We start from the raw sequence: 16,535 nt of genomic DNA, 5'->3' as shown, positions 1-16,535 counted from the left end.
TTTATTTCTCACCATGTGGCTGTTAGCTCCGGTTAGGAAACACAATGAATTGCAAACAAAAAATGACCCGGAGACTTTCAGGTTTCATACTGTTGCACCCAGTCTCAGCCTCCGAGGGGTTCAAGGTTTTTCCGTTGCCACTCCCTCCCTTTGTAATGACCTCCTGTTGAACGATAGGCAAGCCCCTCTAGTGTTTTGTTATCAGTGTTTTATTGTGTGGATATAATAAAGTTGAGTAGAGTAATGCAACAGCAAAAAAAAAAAAAGCTAAGATTAGCTTGCCCATTTATTTTAGCCGGAATTTAAAAAATGCTTTATTACTCAACGACCAATAGTGGCCGACCACTTTTATGTCAGAGCGGCATAATCGGAACACTTGACATCACATCATCAGGAAAGCTTTATGTGCAGGCTGCATTCTTACATCTTCAGTGTAACCTCACTTTTTGTGTGTTTGCAGCCTGGTTTCCTTCCAAGTGAAATTGCAATGCCCAGCCCAGATGCCATGTCCCCCTCAGGCCTGAAATCAGGCTCCCAATTTTACCAACCCTACCCAAACAATCCGCGGAGGAGGCCACCCGATGGAGGCTTGGGTAAGACACATACAAAGGAACGGATCGCATCATAAAAATCTCTTTGTGAGTCCGATGCCAAATTCCATCATTGTACTCACTTCTTTGAATTAAAATACTTGCTCTACAAAAAAAAAACAACCCAAAAAAAACACTCGATGCCATGCTCCATCGAATGCCTGCCAAAATATTTTCTGTCACTCAACACACACACACAAACCTTGGCACACGCCAAAACACTGCAATTGTGTTCTCTTACAACTGTAGCAGGCCCTCGAAGATAAGGCACCTGTGTTTACCTTGATGCTTGTTTATTGTCTCACTTTTACCTTTTTCTTTGTTACCTCTGTTTGCATGCAGACTCTCAGCCAAAGAAGATTCGGAAACCCCCTGGCCTTCCTTCCTCGGTGAGACCTTTCTTTCCTCTCATTGGTCTCTCACTCTTTCTACACACACACACACACACACACACACACACACACACACACACACACACACACACACACACACACACACACACACACTTCTTGCTCTCCCTCACTCGCTTTCCACACGCATCGACGCATGCAATGCTTTCCCCGCTCCGCTTGAGCACTTCTGTGACAGACGGGGTAAAGACCCACAGTGAGCTGACATCAACATGTATCAAGCTCAACTTCTACCACCCGTTCACTCTTCCCGCACTTTTCATCGCAGCGTCGGGCCTAAAATGTTTATTGAATTGTTGCTTTTATTCTTTCGGTGTGCCGTTAATTCTTGATGTCGGGTCCAAGCCGCACAAAGGGTCACTGTAGCAGATTTTTTTAGCACGCCCAGAATTTCCGGCAGCTGATGGTGGTGGGATGTGACGCGGCACACATAGTTGGAAATGCAAGTCATCTTTACATGTTGGACTATATAGTCAGCGAATCTGCAGTTGCCCACGTCACTCCCCTTTTTATAGACCGAGTTTAGTCTTGTGTGCTAATTACTATGAGGCCTCGTCGCACCGCTTCATCTACTCTAGTTCATTTTCAGCACCGCGGGAATGCTACTTTTGTCTCCAATCACATGTTTCACTGTGCTCAATCTAGCAAATGTTTTTCTTGCCTCTCACTAGTGTGCGTGCGTGCGTGCGCACATGTACATACATACAGAAAACTCATGCAAGGTGTTTTTGATTTGCTTAGCCTATTTAGCAAGGTGAGATGATGAAACGAATGCACTTCGGCCTAATTTGCAGATCATAATAATGAACTTATTGTGAACACCTCTCTGACATTCCCCATCAAAAAGGATCCCAGTTATGGATTTGATCCAGATTGGATATAACAAGAATGTGCAAGTGTACCGAATACTGTGGTTTTGCTCACGTTTTATTGTGAGGTTACATGAGAAATGGCTTCGCTTGTTTTGTCAGAGCGAGTCGGAAGCGGATTTTTCTGGTTGGCCAGGTCACAAATTGCATAGCCATGGATGCATAATGTGGCATGAGTTTAAATGTAGCGTAAACAGTCTGGATTCGGTCTCTTGTTGTTTCTGTGAGATGGAGTTGGTGCAACCTCAACTAGATTGATAAGAGCAGGAGTGCATCAGATGGATTAATGGCAAATTGCAATTTTAATGTCCCAACAGAGTGCATGAACTTTTGTGTCCCAGTTAGTCCACCTGCGGGTGCTGGCGGTTTGAAGTGGCTGCTGAAAACTGCCGCATGTAGGCACTTGGTTCTCCTCTGCGTCCGTATCACACACAGAGCGCGTGCGAACTCGACGCAACCCCCCTCTCCCCCGCCACTCTGTATTCTCGCTGTCTGAACCACATTCTCTTGCGGTGTGACCGATGGCCACGTGGTTTCATCGCAAATGATGAGATGTGCGTGAACCCACCACCACCCCGCCTTAGTCAACCCGCGCCTATGCTTCAGCACATGATGGCCTGGGTGGGCCTCCCCCCGGTGAGTGACCCAGTTGTGAGGCACGGTGCTTGCGAGGCCTCTTAGCCCCCCGTGTCTGAGCCCAGATTAATGACTGTCAGTGATGATCCTGTGCTCCCGAATTGCCTCCATTCCTGCCTCGGCTGGACATCCGTTGCCAACTCCTTTTGTGCTTCGATTTAGCAAATTAGGAAACGCATTCCCCGTTAAGACCATTCATGCTTCATGTGAGTTCTTTTACTTCCTCGAAGCAAAGTGAAGTAGCTTATCCCTGTTGTCCATTAAACGAACCACAATGCCCTGGGCAGTGGAAGAATAAAGCACTTTGAGTTTCGTTGGACGTTAATCTGAATCTACTCCCACCAGTGTTTTCCTCGCAGACACCCCTTTGTGCGGTCGTACTCTGAATTGCATTAAGGTTCTATTGGTTGAGGATTTTAGCGCCTCGGAATCCTTTTTCTTCATGAGAATATAGTTACGCCGCATCAAACCAGTCACTGTGTCGTTCTGTTTCCATCTTGAGCAACAGGATTCACATGACATTGTTCCCCGTGAAAGAAGAACTCAAAGCCCATTGTTAAATGAAGCCATCTCAGTCATGTTTTTTTTCCCCCTGAATTAACAGCGATCATGTTAAATCCCCCGTTTCCTTCACACTCCCCTGGCCGTATCAAGCTTTAAGTCATTTAGATTACCTTCTATCGGCCCCCTCCCTCAACACCCCTTATCTATCTACCCATTTCATAAATCGTCAGGGTCCCCCCCAATCGTCCCTCTGCTTCTTCAACCCCCCCACTTTACCCACTGCAGTCTCTCTTTCTGACTGGATCCCAGCCCCCATCGCTCTCCCTCCCTCCCCTCGCTCCTTCTCCTCAGCCCAGCTGCCTGTGGAGTTGGATGTGGTCCAGGAACAGGCAGATGGCTCTGTAATTAGAAGTGCATCTCTCCATTCCCTTTTCACTTCTCCCTGTTAAATCAAATTACAGAAAAAAAATCCCTTCTCTGGATTAGCATTCTTTGCATCATAGCCACCATTCTTCTTCTCTTCCTGTATTCTGCCATTTGCAACAGAATTGGAGGATTGTGGGAGAACAGACTGAGAGGTCAGCGATGAATCTGGAAAAATTGGGCATTCCTCGGGTCTGTCTTCAATCTGTGGAGATGGAGTGCCAAGGAGCTCTGCAAGGCAGTTTTGTAAAGAACTGTAGTCGGGTCTCGCCGCGGTTGTCAGTTGCGAGCCCCTCTAGAAGTCAACCGTTACAGAAAAAGTGATGGCGCTAGTTTCAGAGAATGTCGGGCGTGTGCTTGCTTTGGTCTGTGCCTTGGCTCTTTATGTGGCACACACATGGTATGTGCGTGTGTGTGTGTGTGCGTGTCTTACTCTGGGAGGGCTGCTGGCCAGCCTGTGTGATGTCACTGGGGTCCTGGGAGGAAGAGGAAGCACTCGCTGTGCACCGGGATCTGAGCCTTAGCCGTGCCCAGCGTGCCATGGCCGCTGTGTTTTCCTCCAAAGGCGAGGAGCCTGTGCGCAGACTCCCTCTCGCCATCTTGTGGCTCTTTGAAGCTTAGTGTTACTGTGTGGAGTCCAAATAGTAAAAGCTGAGGCTCACGTTACTTCTCTCTCTGCTCTTTTAGGTGTATGCGTCCACATCTGGTGACGAATATGCTAGAGACAATGGAGGTTATCCTGGCGGTAAGCCCGGTGCGGTCTACCCGGGCTCTTTCTACATGCAAGGTAGTAACTCACTTCACATTCCTTTTGGTGATCTAGTATCTTGCATCACAACGCTGAATTATTTTGTGCCGCTCGCTAGAAGACCTTTGGTCATCGACCGGCTACTCGGCCATGCTGGGCAACTCCCCTCACATTGGACCACCAGGCTCCTTTTCATCACTGAACCCCCAAGACAGGATGGTTGGTAGACCTTCATTTCTACATTCTATTTTCCACAAGATTAAACTGTTGCTTCTGAGCAATGCTGTCGCATATACAGTCAATTTTTGGGAGATGATTGTTGATGCCATATAGGGGGGGTCTAATATAGGCTTTCCCATGCATATGTGCACACAGAATTATCCACTGCACAGCAGCGAAGTTAATGGTTTCCACGCCGCCCCCACCACCTACAACCACACGCCTACCATCAATGGGGAGGCCATCATGGGTAAGGAACAAATTATGTTTTTTTTTTAAAATGAGTGTTTTATTGGGGCTTTCAAACAGATCACCTGACTCGCTTGTATTTGTTGTAGCAGGCACTCGAGCCACAACGGCAGGCAGTTCTGGAGACGAAATTGGAAAGGCTCTTGCCTCGGTAAGCTGAGCATTTCGCTAATATTGATATAATATATTCCACTTTGAATGTAACGAGTGAAAGTTGACTTTAACTCATGCCTCTGAAAATCATATATATATAAAGTTGTTTTTTTGTTAAAATATATTACTACAGATTTATCCGTCGGACCACAACAGTAATAACTTCTCTTCAGCTCCGTCTACTCCAGGGTCTCCTCAAGCTATTGCAGGTGAAGTGTAACTCTCATTACATAAAGTAATCATGTTGTACTTGAAGTATCTTCAAGCCCACATGAATGTTTCCTTTACTGTGATTCATAAATTCTGAATATGCGGACGGTTGTTTGGGGCGCTAAGAATAATTGTTCGAGATCCTGGCAACGCAAAATGTTGTTTATCAGATATACCTCAACAGCTCCCCCTGGTGTAACATCAAATATGGCTACTTTTCATTGTCCAAATGTTTCTCTGTGCAGGGGCTCAGTCCCAGTGGCAAAGACCAACCACGCCCAGTTTTGAAGGGCAACCACATGCACTGGTAATTAGATGTTTCATATCAGTACGCCCCCCATCCCCCCCCAGGTTTAACATTTTTTTAAAAATGGGCACAACAAATTCAGAACACACTATATCCTCCATGTATTTTTGTAGCAGAGTAAGATGGAGGACCGTTTGGAGGAGGCCATCCATGTGCTCCGGAACCACGCTGTAGGTCAAGGGCCCGGCTTAGATGGTGCCCACCCTGACATACACAGCCTTCTGTCAGCAGTACACAACGGGGGTCTTGGATCCCTTTCTCCAGCTTTCCCAAATGCCAGCCTCGCTCTCAGCAACAGACATCCTGCTATGGTGAGACACCTACTGGCTTTTCCCATTGAGGTGTATCTTGACATGACTAGGAAAATCCATAGTTTATCACATGCATAATGTTGAGATGTAGTAAAAAGTTTGGTTTTAAGGGAAATCTCTCTGTGCCACATAGTGTAGATTCAGATGAGCTAGTTGCTGAAGAAATAGTCTGTTGGAGCTCCTACAAGGACCAGTTGCAGCGTATTTTGCAGTTTGTATCCTCCTAATAGAAATCTTGTCAGTGTCGTTTCAAAAGGGTCAAGGAATGATCTAGTGACTTATGCCATCTGATGGCCTGTTGCCACACTGCAAGCAAATGGGACTTGTACAATCTTACATCATATCACATCACATATTGACGTAGAAAACCGTGCAAGATGAGCTGAGCTAAACCAGGTCCTCAGATTAGATGCATCAACAAAGTATGTCTCCAAACAGTACCTACAGAAGAAGCAGTGGTGTAAGAATGTATTGTCAGACAACATAAAAACGTATGCTCTAAGTTTTTTTTCTTAACATACGGTATACTGACTGTAATTGTGACTTTGCTACAGTTTTTGCATCATTTAGTCGTGGTAGTCTACAGCGCATTCCAAGTTGGCGTCCAAATTGGGTTTGTGTCGCTGGCATTGGCCAGATCGGGAACTGTTCTGTACAGTGGAAAAGTGGCACATGTGTCAGCGTACATGTTTTCTGCACCTAACACAATTAAAGATTGCTGCCCATTGTCTTATCTGTCAAACAGGGAGGGAAACAAGATGAGCCCACTGGCCTTCCGCCTAGCAGCACGCTTCTGCACGGTCATCATGCGTCCGGGTCCACACCGTCAGTTGGCCAGCCAGAAGGCTTCAGCAGTGAGTTGGGCACAAGCTACATTACTTGGTCGCAAAAAATGATGCAGCTCGAGGGCCTATGCCCATCAACACTCGTGCGTTTGTGTTTGTTCGCCACAGGTCTTCCTTCTGGGATCACGCGCTCCACACACTCCTCCAGCAGCTCGGACATCAAAAGAGAAGATAAGGAGGAGGATGAAAATTCGTCCACGGCAGACAAATCCGACGATGAAAAGAAAGAGTCCAAAGCAGCACGCAGTCGAACAAGGTAGGTGGTTATCCCGCGTTCACGCTCGTTTCAGAAATAAGATGGATTTTTTTTTAAACAATCTAAAAGTTCCTCCTATCCGTCTCTCATAAAGGGCGTCGTGAGTCATTTAAATCAAATCCTGTGTCGCCCTCATTGGCAATGTTAGCCGTTTAATGCTGTTGACATACCCCCTTCCCTTTATGTCACAATTTTCAGAAAGGAGGCGTTGACCCTCCAGATGCTCTCTAGCCTTTCAGACCCGAAAGATGAGTAAGTTTCTCAAGTAGAAAATCCCTTTTTTGTGCTTTGTGGGCTCCTTCCTCACGTCCATGCAAAGCGCACTCGTACGGCTGCTGTCTCGTTGTAGTCTCTGAAGCTGCTTAAACATGAAACGCCCATCTTTCGGCTCGCACTGTATGATGAACGAGACATTTTAATCTCATTGGATTAGAGATTATGAAACGTGTTGTCGCCTTTTTTTTTTAATTTGAAGTTGATTTGTAAATTATAGCGTTTCAGATGAACTCTTAAATTTGTCCAATGTGTGTTGCTGTAATCTGCACTGCTTCACCGGGTGCCTAATCTGGAAATCGGTGCAAAATGCGTAATTCTTTGTTTTGTTGAAACGTTCAGCGCCTTGACTTCGCCATCTCCTTCCAGTCAGGACAATGAAGACGATGAAGACCTCCCGCCCGAGGTGAAAATGGAGCGTGAGCGAGAACGGCGAGTGGCCAACAACGCCCGCGAGCGCCTGCGAGTACGGGACATCAACGAGGCATTCAAGGAGCTCGGGAGGATGTGCCAGCTACATCTCAGCCACGACAAACCTCAGACCAAACTTCTCATCCTGCATCAAGCCGTCAACGTCATACTTAATTTAGAACAACAAGTCAGAGGTTAGTTTCCATGACCCTTGGAATTTTGTTTTTGTTTGTTTCATTGAATCCATCGCTAATGCGCCATTTTTTTTCTCTTTTGCTCAGAGCGTAACCTCAACCCCAAGGCGGCATGTTTAAAGCGCCGTGAGGAGGAAAAGGTGTCTGGGGTGGTGGGTGATGCACCCATGCAGCTCTCAGGAGGCCACCCAAATATTGGAGGAGATGGCCACAATCCAGTTGGTCACATGTAACACCAGGTAGGATTTAACTGTTAATTTTCAGTATCATACCTTTAATGGCCAACACATTCTGGGATGCATTTTACACATATACAAAATAGCCATTTAAAAAAAAATCCTTTGGATGCTTACTCAAGTGGAAATGTGCCCTGATTCTGAATTGTGTGGCAATTTAGGTAGTGCTGTCTTCAGCGTGGCTTGTTTAATGCTTTTTTTTCTTTCTTTCAGATGTGGCGGTGTTTCCTTTGCTCTCGGAGGATGTGGCCTTAACAGATTTCTTCCACCCATTAACTCTCTGCGCTTGTGCGTGTGCATATGTGGACATGTCTGTCTATTGTCCAGTCAAGTTTCAAGACACACACACATTCATGCAAACTGCCAAAATGGACACAGCCTGTTTGTCACACTCCCAACCATGACTACAAGCTCAAATGTGAAGAACATTTTTTATATATATATATAGATAGATATATAGATGTATGTATCTATATATATATATACACATATAGATATATATAGATATATCTGTATGTATCTATGTATATTGATATGTATCTATATATCTATATATCTGTACAGAAAAAATTTGGGTTTCCATGATACGATTGAACACCAGAATTCTTTTTTTTTTCTTGTCCTGCCACAATTTAGGACTTTTGACACACTGCCGAGAGCTATTCTGGTGAACAAGAGAAGGGAAGAAAAAAAAATTGAATCATGGATTTGTGCCTCAATGTTACACCATGTTTTCTATTTGCCATTTCAGCAAATTGGTTTACATGTGAGGAACATTTATTGTGAGGGATTGCTTATGTGTATGAGCAATTATTTTTAATGTATGTCATTCCCAGTGTGATGGTACAGTCTTACATATGTTATGTAACCCAGCCCATAGTTGAATTGCCTAAATTCAGTGACTTTTTTTTTTTAATCAACAATTGTTTGATGAGGCCATAAAGTGCAAGTTGGCCATTTCTGGACAGTTCAAGTGCAGGGTTCTTCAGCAAGGACCGTTCATATCCCACAAGGCATCTGGACACACTGGATTTGAGGACTCTTAATTCCAGGAAGCATATGAATTGTCACCACTCAACAGTTCTTCCTCATCTTTCTCCTTTTTTGGACAGCAAATTCAAATGCTAAAGAGGTTGTCGTGACTTCAGGTGTCTCTACTGCTTTGCAGCTAAAGCGCACACGCAAACAAGACAAAGCACAGTTGTGTAAAGCGTCCAGTTGGGTGGAAAAACAAAAGAAGCCATTTTAGAGCGCTCATGGAGAGGCAGGCGCTTCTTTGAAATGGCTCACCGACAATGCCAGCATACTTGAGGGCTATGGTTTATTTGCCCCCCCCCCCCAAACCCAGTTTGATACTCTGGAAAAAAGCAAGAAGTCCTCTTTTTTCTTTCTTTTTTTTTTAATGGAGAGAACTTTGGTCAGACATTTTGGGCGCCATGGAGGCTTTTTCCAGAAACGAGCATTCCCACTGCATTAGCGCCCCCTCGCCCTCTTCCTCTCCGAGCGAGCGAAGTGTGACGTGTACATTAACTCCGTGCGTTGCTCTTTGATGCGTTTCATTTTTCAAAAAGTTAAATATATATAAAAATATATATTTTTTGTTAGTCTATACATTGTAGATTTTTTTACATAAATGGCAATATTAGTTTGAAGTTTAGAGTGTATTGTAGATGAACTTTACGAGGGGATGTTGGTTACACGTTGAAGCAGGCCGGCAGAGGAAAGGCAGTTGAAGGTTTTAATTCCTGCTTGAGTTGAAGAAGGCTACTTGGATGAATTCTTTCTTTACCGATTTTGGGGGGCACTGAGGATAAATGTGGAGTCGTTTTGGGTGAACAGCAATTATGCAACTGTTTCTTTGAATGTAGCCACCATACTTAATGTGGATCACCTTCATGTGTCGATGAATTTTGTTTTTCATTTCACCCTTCCCCACTGCAACACACGTCTGTTGGAGGCTAATGTCGGCCATTTTGGGGCGAGGTGATGGCTTAACAGAGAACAAATCAGTGTTATTGTGACGTTATTCCCATGTCATGTCATGTTAATGTTTCCTACCGACAAATGGCAGGTAGAGCGTTTTGTGTTAGTTTTTCGATTGTTTTTTTTTTTTTGTGTACATGATGAAGAAAAAGACCTATACAAATCAACAGTGTGGCCTTTTCATCCTCAAGACTTAACGATGTCATAAAGGGAGAGTGATACCTTATCAGTGCCTGAACTTGTATTTTTCATTTACGTTTGTCAACCATATCATTTCATTTATTATGGAGATTAAAGAGGTACTTGTTCATTCCCCACCCTCCCTTCTCCTAAATGCTTTTTTCAATTTTTCAGGAAGAAGTTTAAAGTCATATAAAATATTTTTTTCTTTCACTGTGTCTAGTTAAAATAAAATAAATGTTACATAGATCTTGTTTTATTATTGTTGTTTTCTAACTGGAGTCCATTTGTCCAAACTGCTGTTTTATGGGTCCAAAGTTTTTCTGAACTGATGTTAACTTTTGACACACACTAGCATGCTTTTCAACATGGGGCGTTTTTTTAAAGTAGCTATTTAGAAGCTTCCAGCATTTTCTGTATCATTGTGCACATCACTGCACTGACTCTGAACAATCACTGCCGTTTTAATCTCTTTGTTGAACTTTCTGTGGGGGAGGAGGGGACTATCATCTTGGAATTATTTTAAAATCAACAGGCTAATTTACATTTGATGTTTCAAGATAAAAATCTTACAAGGAGACCGTAGGAAAATGGCAACGCGGCCTCCGATTGACTGGATATGGTCATGTTTGGACTACATTTAGTATAAGCCGTTACTTAGTTTCATTTATTTGCCTTACTTTTGAGTTTTATTAAAAGACACACAAGACAGCCCCTTGGCATTTTTCTGGAGCAACGACATGACTGGCTCCGGCAGGTCACCCCAAGTCCCAGAGTGCCTCTCTTGAATCTTGAAAAAGAAAAAATATATATATAAAATAGTTGAGAACTGTCCTGTATATAACAGTAATGTAGCAATAAATGTTCCATTTTATTAACAGATTCTACCTTATTTCTTATGTCTGGATTTTGAAAATTGTGTACATTGAAAGGAAAATAAAGGAAACATAACAAAGGGACTGTTGTAGTTCTGCAATGTGTATGTATTTAAACAAAATAGTTCGTCTTATTTCCTTGAAACCATCCATTTTCGAGACTTATTCTTCCGAAGTTCGCAGGCGTGCTGGAGCCTGTCTTCAGTCAATAGGCGGGGTGCACCCTCATACCTGTCAACTTTCCGGGAGCGTCAACCTGTATAAACTACCAAAAAAAATCCTTATAAAGAGCAAAAAAATCCTTGTAACATACCAAAGCATTTTCTATGTCAAAATAACGGCAGAAAAAACACAATTGTCAATGATATTTATTGTAGAGCTCCATAATACAATGTCTGGTTAATGTCTAATCATCATTTTACTGTGTTCAGAGTTGTGTTCCTGCGTTACTTTTTTCACAAACTCCAAATGCTTACCCATCGGCTCGAAGTTACAGCATCCATTCATATTTACTTTGGAAATTAAAGCATTCGAGTAGACTAGCACAATTCTGGGCAAAAGCAAACGTAACTACCTGTTAGGTGAGAAAGAAAACCCGCAAATGTTCAGAATCCGTATGATTTGTGCGATACGGCCATATACGTCCTCAGTCGGAAAAGGGTGGAGTGCCCCCTCCGGGTCGGGGAGGAGATCTTACCCCAAGTGGAGGAGTTCAAGTGTCTTGGGGTCTTGTTCACGAGTGGGGGTAGGAGGGAGCGGGAGATCGACAGGCGGATCTGTGCAACGTCTGCTGTGATGCGGACGTTGTATCGGTCTGTCGTGGTGAAGAAGGAGCTGAGCCAAAGGGCGAAGCTCTCAATTTACCGGTCGATCTACGTCCCAACCCTCACCTATGGTCACAAGCTATGGGTCGTGACCGAAAGAACGAGATCCCGGATACAAGCGGCTGAAATGAGTTTTCTCCGCAGGGTGTCCGGGCTCTCCCTTAGAGATAAGGTGAGAAGCTCAGTCATCCGGGAGGGGCTCAGAGTCGAGCGCTTCTCCACATCGAGAGGAGCCAGATGAGGTGGCTTGGGCATCTGATTCGGATGCCTCCTGAGCGCCTCCCCGGTGAGGTGTTCCGCTCATGTCCCCCCGGTAGGAGACCCCGAGGAAGACCCAGGACACGCTGGAGAGACTATGTCACCCAGCTTGCCTGGGAACGACTCGGGACCCCCCAGGGAGAGCTGGAAGAAGTAGCTAGGGAGAGGGAAGTCTGGGCTTCCCTGCTGAAGCTGTTGCCCCCGCGACCCGGCCCCGGATAAGCGGTAGATGATGGATGGATGGATGGATGGGCCATATACGACACGTAAGATTCACCACAAAATCCATATGAACTATGGCTAAACCGTATGAGTTGACGGGTATGCACCATGAACTGGTTGGCAGCCACTCGCACTCAAAATCACACTTTGGGACAATTTTGAGAGTTCCATTAACCTCTTTGAAAGCAACATATCAGTTCTATTTTTGTACAAGCAAACAAGTGTTGACCTGAAACGACTGCAGAGACGAGCACATTTTAATCAGGCACAAACTGGGGCAGCTCGGGGTCCTTCCAAATCTTCAGTGGAGTAAAGAAATACTGTACTACAAGGAAGGTCAGGATGGTCCAGCAAATACTCAGTAAATTTGTCGGGGCTAAGAACGTCACGATCTTACGGACGTGGTACGTATAACCCATAACCGTAGTGATCTGTTGTATTGGATGCGATGTATTTGTTCTTCGGGTTGAGGGACAACACAAACGTGAACAGGGCTGTGTCCGAAGTGACCCACGTATGCTAACTTAGCTCAGCGTCCCCGGTCACATTTGTCCTAAATTTGCCCATAGAGCTTATTAGCGTAATAACTAACATAATGAGAACAAACTATTTGATATAATGTAAGCCGTTGTCTAATTCGATATTCGGCGTTTTTGTACAATTATAACGATATGACGTTAATATACTGTCTTAAATGTGCCTTGCCAGATTTATTGGAAGGTAGATGTGTTTTGAAAGGTTTGTGTTTTTATTCATCTGCCAAGACAAACTGCTGCTTCGTATAGCCTTCCTCAGTGTGTGTGTGTCTTATATATAATGTATATGTATGTATATATATATATGTGTGTGTGTGTATGTATAATATATATATATAGTATTTCCCTATTATTATACCAACTGTCAAACATGAGGAGTACCTTTAACATTGAATTAACCTTTTGAAGAGATATATCTTTAAATAAATATTCTGTTTTGATTGACACAGTCTAAAGCAGGGATTGTTGGGCACGTTAAATGATGGAGGGTCCACAATTTGTGTCAAAGCTGAAAATCACCCTCCAGCTGCCGCCGCGAAAGCAATGTGGGTCCTATTGATGTTACCATCTCTGACCAGCGAATAAACCATTTCTCACACAGCTTGGACGCATTGGGCAGCAATCAAAAAAGTTATCCCCGCATCAACATGAAACAATGCATCTTCCTGCAATATGGGTGCCGATATAGCTGTATTTTTTAATTTTATTGATATTGAGTGGGGGGAGTGAAATATTCAAGCGGTAAAATTTGAAGCGTGAAGTGGCAAGGGATCACTGTATTTTGTGGATATTTCCTTAAACTCGTTCCTTTTGCAAACTACAAAGCCAAAAATGTAAATGTATGTTTTTTCTTGATTGTGTTTTTAATGTAGGATACCCAATTTGGTGACATGGGGGACGGTGGGTGGTGTGACGCTTGTTTACTTCACAGACTGGCGGGTCGTCCTTGACTACGTGCCGTACATTAGGGGCAAGTTCCGCAAGGATGACTGAAGACTTTTTCAATTCAATTGTGAGTGTTTCATCAATCATACAAAAAAATATATTTTCCATTTTGATGATTACGCATCTGCCGAAACATTTTTAGTTCTTGTCACCGCCACTGAAATTTATTGGACTTGAGTTCCCAACTAATAAATTCAAATTTCAATTTTATTATTTTCTTCGCACAACCAAAATAAGTGCCAGTACTCCCCTTATTCCATTCATGCATATTGCGAGATGTCAATATTTACACAGTTCTTGGCATCCTAAATCAGCATTTGAATATGATTTTGGGATGGCATTGTGTTGATGTTAGTAGCACCGATGTAGTGGTGCTAAAATGTAAGCCAAAATGTCGAGAAGGTTAGTCAAGCTCGCTGCCACACCACTACATGGGCCACGTTTAAAATAAAACCTACTTATGGGTCAAATTGGTGTCAAAGTATTATTTGAAAAACTTTTATTTTGAAGTTAGCCTTTATGTTGGTGGCGTATGTTGTAGTCTGTTCGCAGTTTCCGTGACATGTCTAAATGATGGCGCGAATGCCAATTAAACTGTTCCTCGAGGCAGAAAAAAATACCCACCTCTATCTTATGCATTAATTTATTTAGCTATCCGAATTACTGAAGGAGTCTTATGAATATCATAAATGCAAGAGAGGAATAGGCCAAGAGGGAGAAGAACACACAAAATCAGTGTGGACATTTTAAAAATGACTATGAAATGAATACGTTAACAAAATAACATGGCATCTTTTTTTTTTATTCCATCTTGTTTCTCGCTCTTTATCAAATGCTTGGGGTGTCCTGTCGAAATGTGTCAAAAGGGGTCATCAAATGGCACGGAGTAGTCCAGGTAATTACAAGCCTCCTTTGGACTGCCTGGAACAGTCAGACAAGTTGGGGCAATATTGGGTTGACAGCCTCTCAAACTCAGGCCTTCACAATAAAAGCACTCGTATGGTAACTTTCACCACAATATTTGGCCCTGTAGAGGCTTATTTAATTGTCTTATTGGATTTTGCTTGACGCTTAAAGAAGGCACCATGTAACCCAAGAAAATGTGGCGAAGCTGTTATTGTACTGCATGCTTTTATTTTGAAGGTCCAGGTTTTGTTCAAAAACTTGAAAATAAAAATGTATCACAATTTCATCTAAAAACATCTACTTCCCAATATTATTTTAAATGAATAAAAATAAATGATTTGAAGCACCATGTTTTGGTATTTTCAAATACTGCCGTACATTCGTGACCATAATTACAATTTCTACTCTGTTTGGTGTCCTGATTGTGGTAAAGGGGACATGCATTTAAAAAAAATAAAAAACGGTTTCGGCTTCAGGTCTCTTTGATAAAGATTGGATGTATATTTATTTTTTTATTTTTTTAATAAACAAAGGATAAACAAGTACATGACCCTTAAACTCAACAGGTCACCCTCTGGCTCAAATAATTTGGTCTTGGGAGAACAGTTCTGTTTCGTGCAAAATGCCAACTTGAGTTTTCAGTAGCACAGCAACCGTGTCCATTTTGTCCGACCCCTCTTAACGACTTTTTGCCCCCTCTAAGTGACGAGCAACAAATTGAACCACTTTTTGTGGTGTGTGTTGGGAGACTTCTGGAGAAGCTATCTGTGTCCAGACTGCAAATGAATGGCACATACACAAAGCCATCACTGCTTAATTTAACCAGATTGGTATCTACTTATTTATTGTTTAGTTTCACACCTCGTGGGTGAGGAGGAACTGTGGAGAACCAACTATTTGTATTCCAACAATACCATTCAAAACTTTCTATAACACAGTGGTGTCTTGAGATACAAATGAAATTCTTGCTGAATTTGACTAAAAACATAAAACACATCCCCACTGAAATCAGTGTAAATGCCATGAATCCATTCCGGCCTGCCACCCACAAAAAAATTGTTGCTGTATGTTTTTGATGAGTTGAATAGCCCTCTATAATGTTCTACCTAATCAAAACACACCATGGTGACATCATTGAATAGAATTAAAAAGTATTAAGCAGTGTTTGTCACACTTTCTGATTGAATACAATGCATGTGGTTCTGCTCATTCTGGTGTGTTTGTGTGGCCATTTTTGGGGGTGGGGTGTGAAAACCCAATTCATACATACTTATTTCCCTGCCTGAATGCAGCAGCCAATCATATTCCAGTGGGCCGTGTCCTGACTAGAACTCAAAGTGGGATTCACATTGTCATTCTTCACAGAAGATAAATACAGTGTATGACTAAGTACTGATCTTTTGTCTATTTACATGTGTTGCTGCAGCCGTTGTGTTCACATAACAGCCACGTAAATGATCGATCCGATCATTGCTGTTAGCATTGACCTTGAGCCGCAAGAAAACTCATAATTTTGGGTCACACGTATCTCAAGGCACCACTCTATGTCCCGATTTAGTGGACGCACAAACACGGTATGTACATTTCACTGATTCCACTTTATTCACCAGTCTTACCGCACCAAGGCACTTTATGGGAGAGTTATGTGTGTATGTCTGTACATGGTATAATGTTGCTAATGTGTGCCTTGCAGGAGCAGAGCGTATATCCGTGGGCTGGGTGGACAAGAGTGGACTTGCTTCTACTTGGCCACTTAAAAATGGGATGATGATGATAATGTCCAAGTGCTGCAGGGACTTGTTAGGATGCATTCTGTGTAATTAAAAAAATGTTTTGATCCATGACTATTTAATATGAATAAATCTTTTAATGTGCCATTGTGAGTCTTCTTATTCATTACGAAGCCTAGCTTCGTGCATGAACAAAAATATAGATGTCATTCACATGCGTCCACTTTTTTTG

The 16,535-nt window shown here is 43.0% G+C and overlaps 2 protein-coding genes across 5 annotated transcripts in view; both read left to right on the top strand.

Annotated features, from left to right (window-relative positions):
- tcf3b (transcription factor 3b) overlaps window positions 1–10,885 on the top strand; it is a 29,596-nt gene extending 18,711 nt beyond the window's left edge. For 2 of the 3 annotated variants that reach the window (XM_052074785.1, XM_052074787.1), the window contains 15 exons: window positions 461–593; window positions 933–979; window positions 4,120–4,219; window positions 4,299–4,399; window positions 4,556–4,649; window positions 4,738–4,799; window positions 4,935–5,010; window positions 5,257–5,318; window positions 5,432–5,629; window positions 6,375–6,483; window positions 6,583–6,730; window positions 6,929–6,982; window positions 7,373–7,608; window positions 7,696–7,847; window positions 8,058–10,885. In XM_052074785.1, the coding sequence (XP_051930745.1) occupies window positions 461–593; window positions 933–979; window positions 4,120–4,219; window positions 4,299–4,399; window positions 4,556–4,649; window positions 4,738–4,799; window positions 4,935–5,010; window positions 5,257–5,318; window positions 5,432–5,629; window positions 6,375–6,483; window positions 6,583–6,730; window positions 6,929–6,982; window positions 7,373–7,608; window positions 7,696–7,841 (1,566 nt within the window). In that variant the 3' untranslated portion in view covers window positions 7,842–7,847; window positions 8,058–10,885. The remainder of the gene's footprint in view (window positions 1–460; window positions 594–932; window positions 980–4,119; window positions 4,220–4,298; window positions 4,400–4,555; window positions 4,650–4,737; window positions 4,800–4,934; window positions 5,011–5,256; window positions 5,319–5,431; window positions 5,630–6,374; window positions 6,484–6,582; window positions 6,731–6,928; window positions 6,983–7,372; window positions 7,609–7,695; window positions 7,848–8,057) is intronic. The other variant, XM_052074786.1, reaches the window with a different exon arrangement.
- Window positions 10,886–12,348: 1,463 nt separating this feature from the next.
- On the top strand, window positions 12,349–16,447 carry LOC127606485 (cytochrome b-c1 complex subunit 10-like). Of its 2 annotated transcripts, XR_007963795.1 has the most exons (4): window positions 12,349–12,590; window positions 13,595–13,734; window positions 16,000–16,147; window positions 16,267–16,447. XR_007963795.1 is itself a non-coding variant. In XM_052074910.1 (3 exons), the coding sequence occupies exons 1-2, from the start codon at window positions 12,529–12,531 to the stop codon at window positions 13,713–13,715; spliced, it is 183 nt and encodes a 60-aa protein (XP_051930870.1). In that variant the 5' UTR covers window positions 12,366–12,528; the 3' UTR covers window positions 13,716–13,734; window positions 16,267–16,447. The 2 variants fall into 2 exon arrangements, 1 of the variants encoding a protein (XP_051930870.1); XM_052074910.1 differs by lacking the exon at window positions 16,000–16,147 and having other exon boundaries at window positions 12,366–12,590.
- Window positions 16,448–16,535: the final 88 nt, after the last annotated feature.

The sequence above is a fragment of the Hippocampus zosterae genome, chromosome 8, assembly GCF_025434085.1.
Source record: "Hippocampus zosterae strain Florida chromosome 8, ASM2543408v3, whole genome shotgun sequence".
Taxonomy (NCBI): Eukaryota; Metazoa; Chordata; class Actinopteri; order Syngnathiformes; family Syngnathidae; genus Hippocampus; species Hippocampus zosterae.
The sequence above is the reverse complement of the archived record's forward strand: the minus strand, read 5'-3'. Positions and strand labels throughout refer to the sequence as shown.

Coding starts and splice junctions, on each gene's coding strand:
- LOC127606485 (XM_052074910.1), top strand. CDS start 12,529: ATGGTCCAGCAAATACTCAGTAAATTTGTCGGGGCTAAGAACGTCACG. Junction 12,591..13,594: donor GTCACGATCTTACGGACGTG/GTACGTATAACC, acceptor TTTTTAATGTAG/GATACCCAATTTGGTGACAT.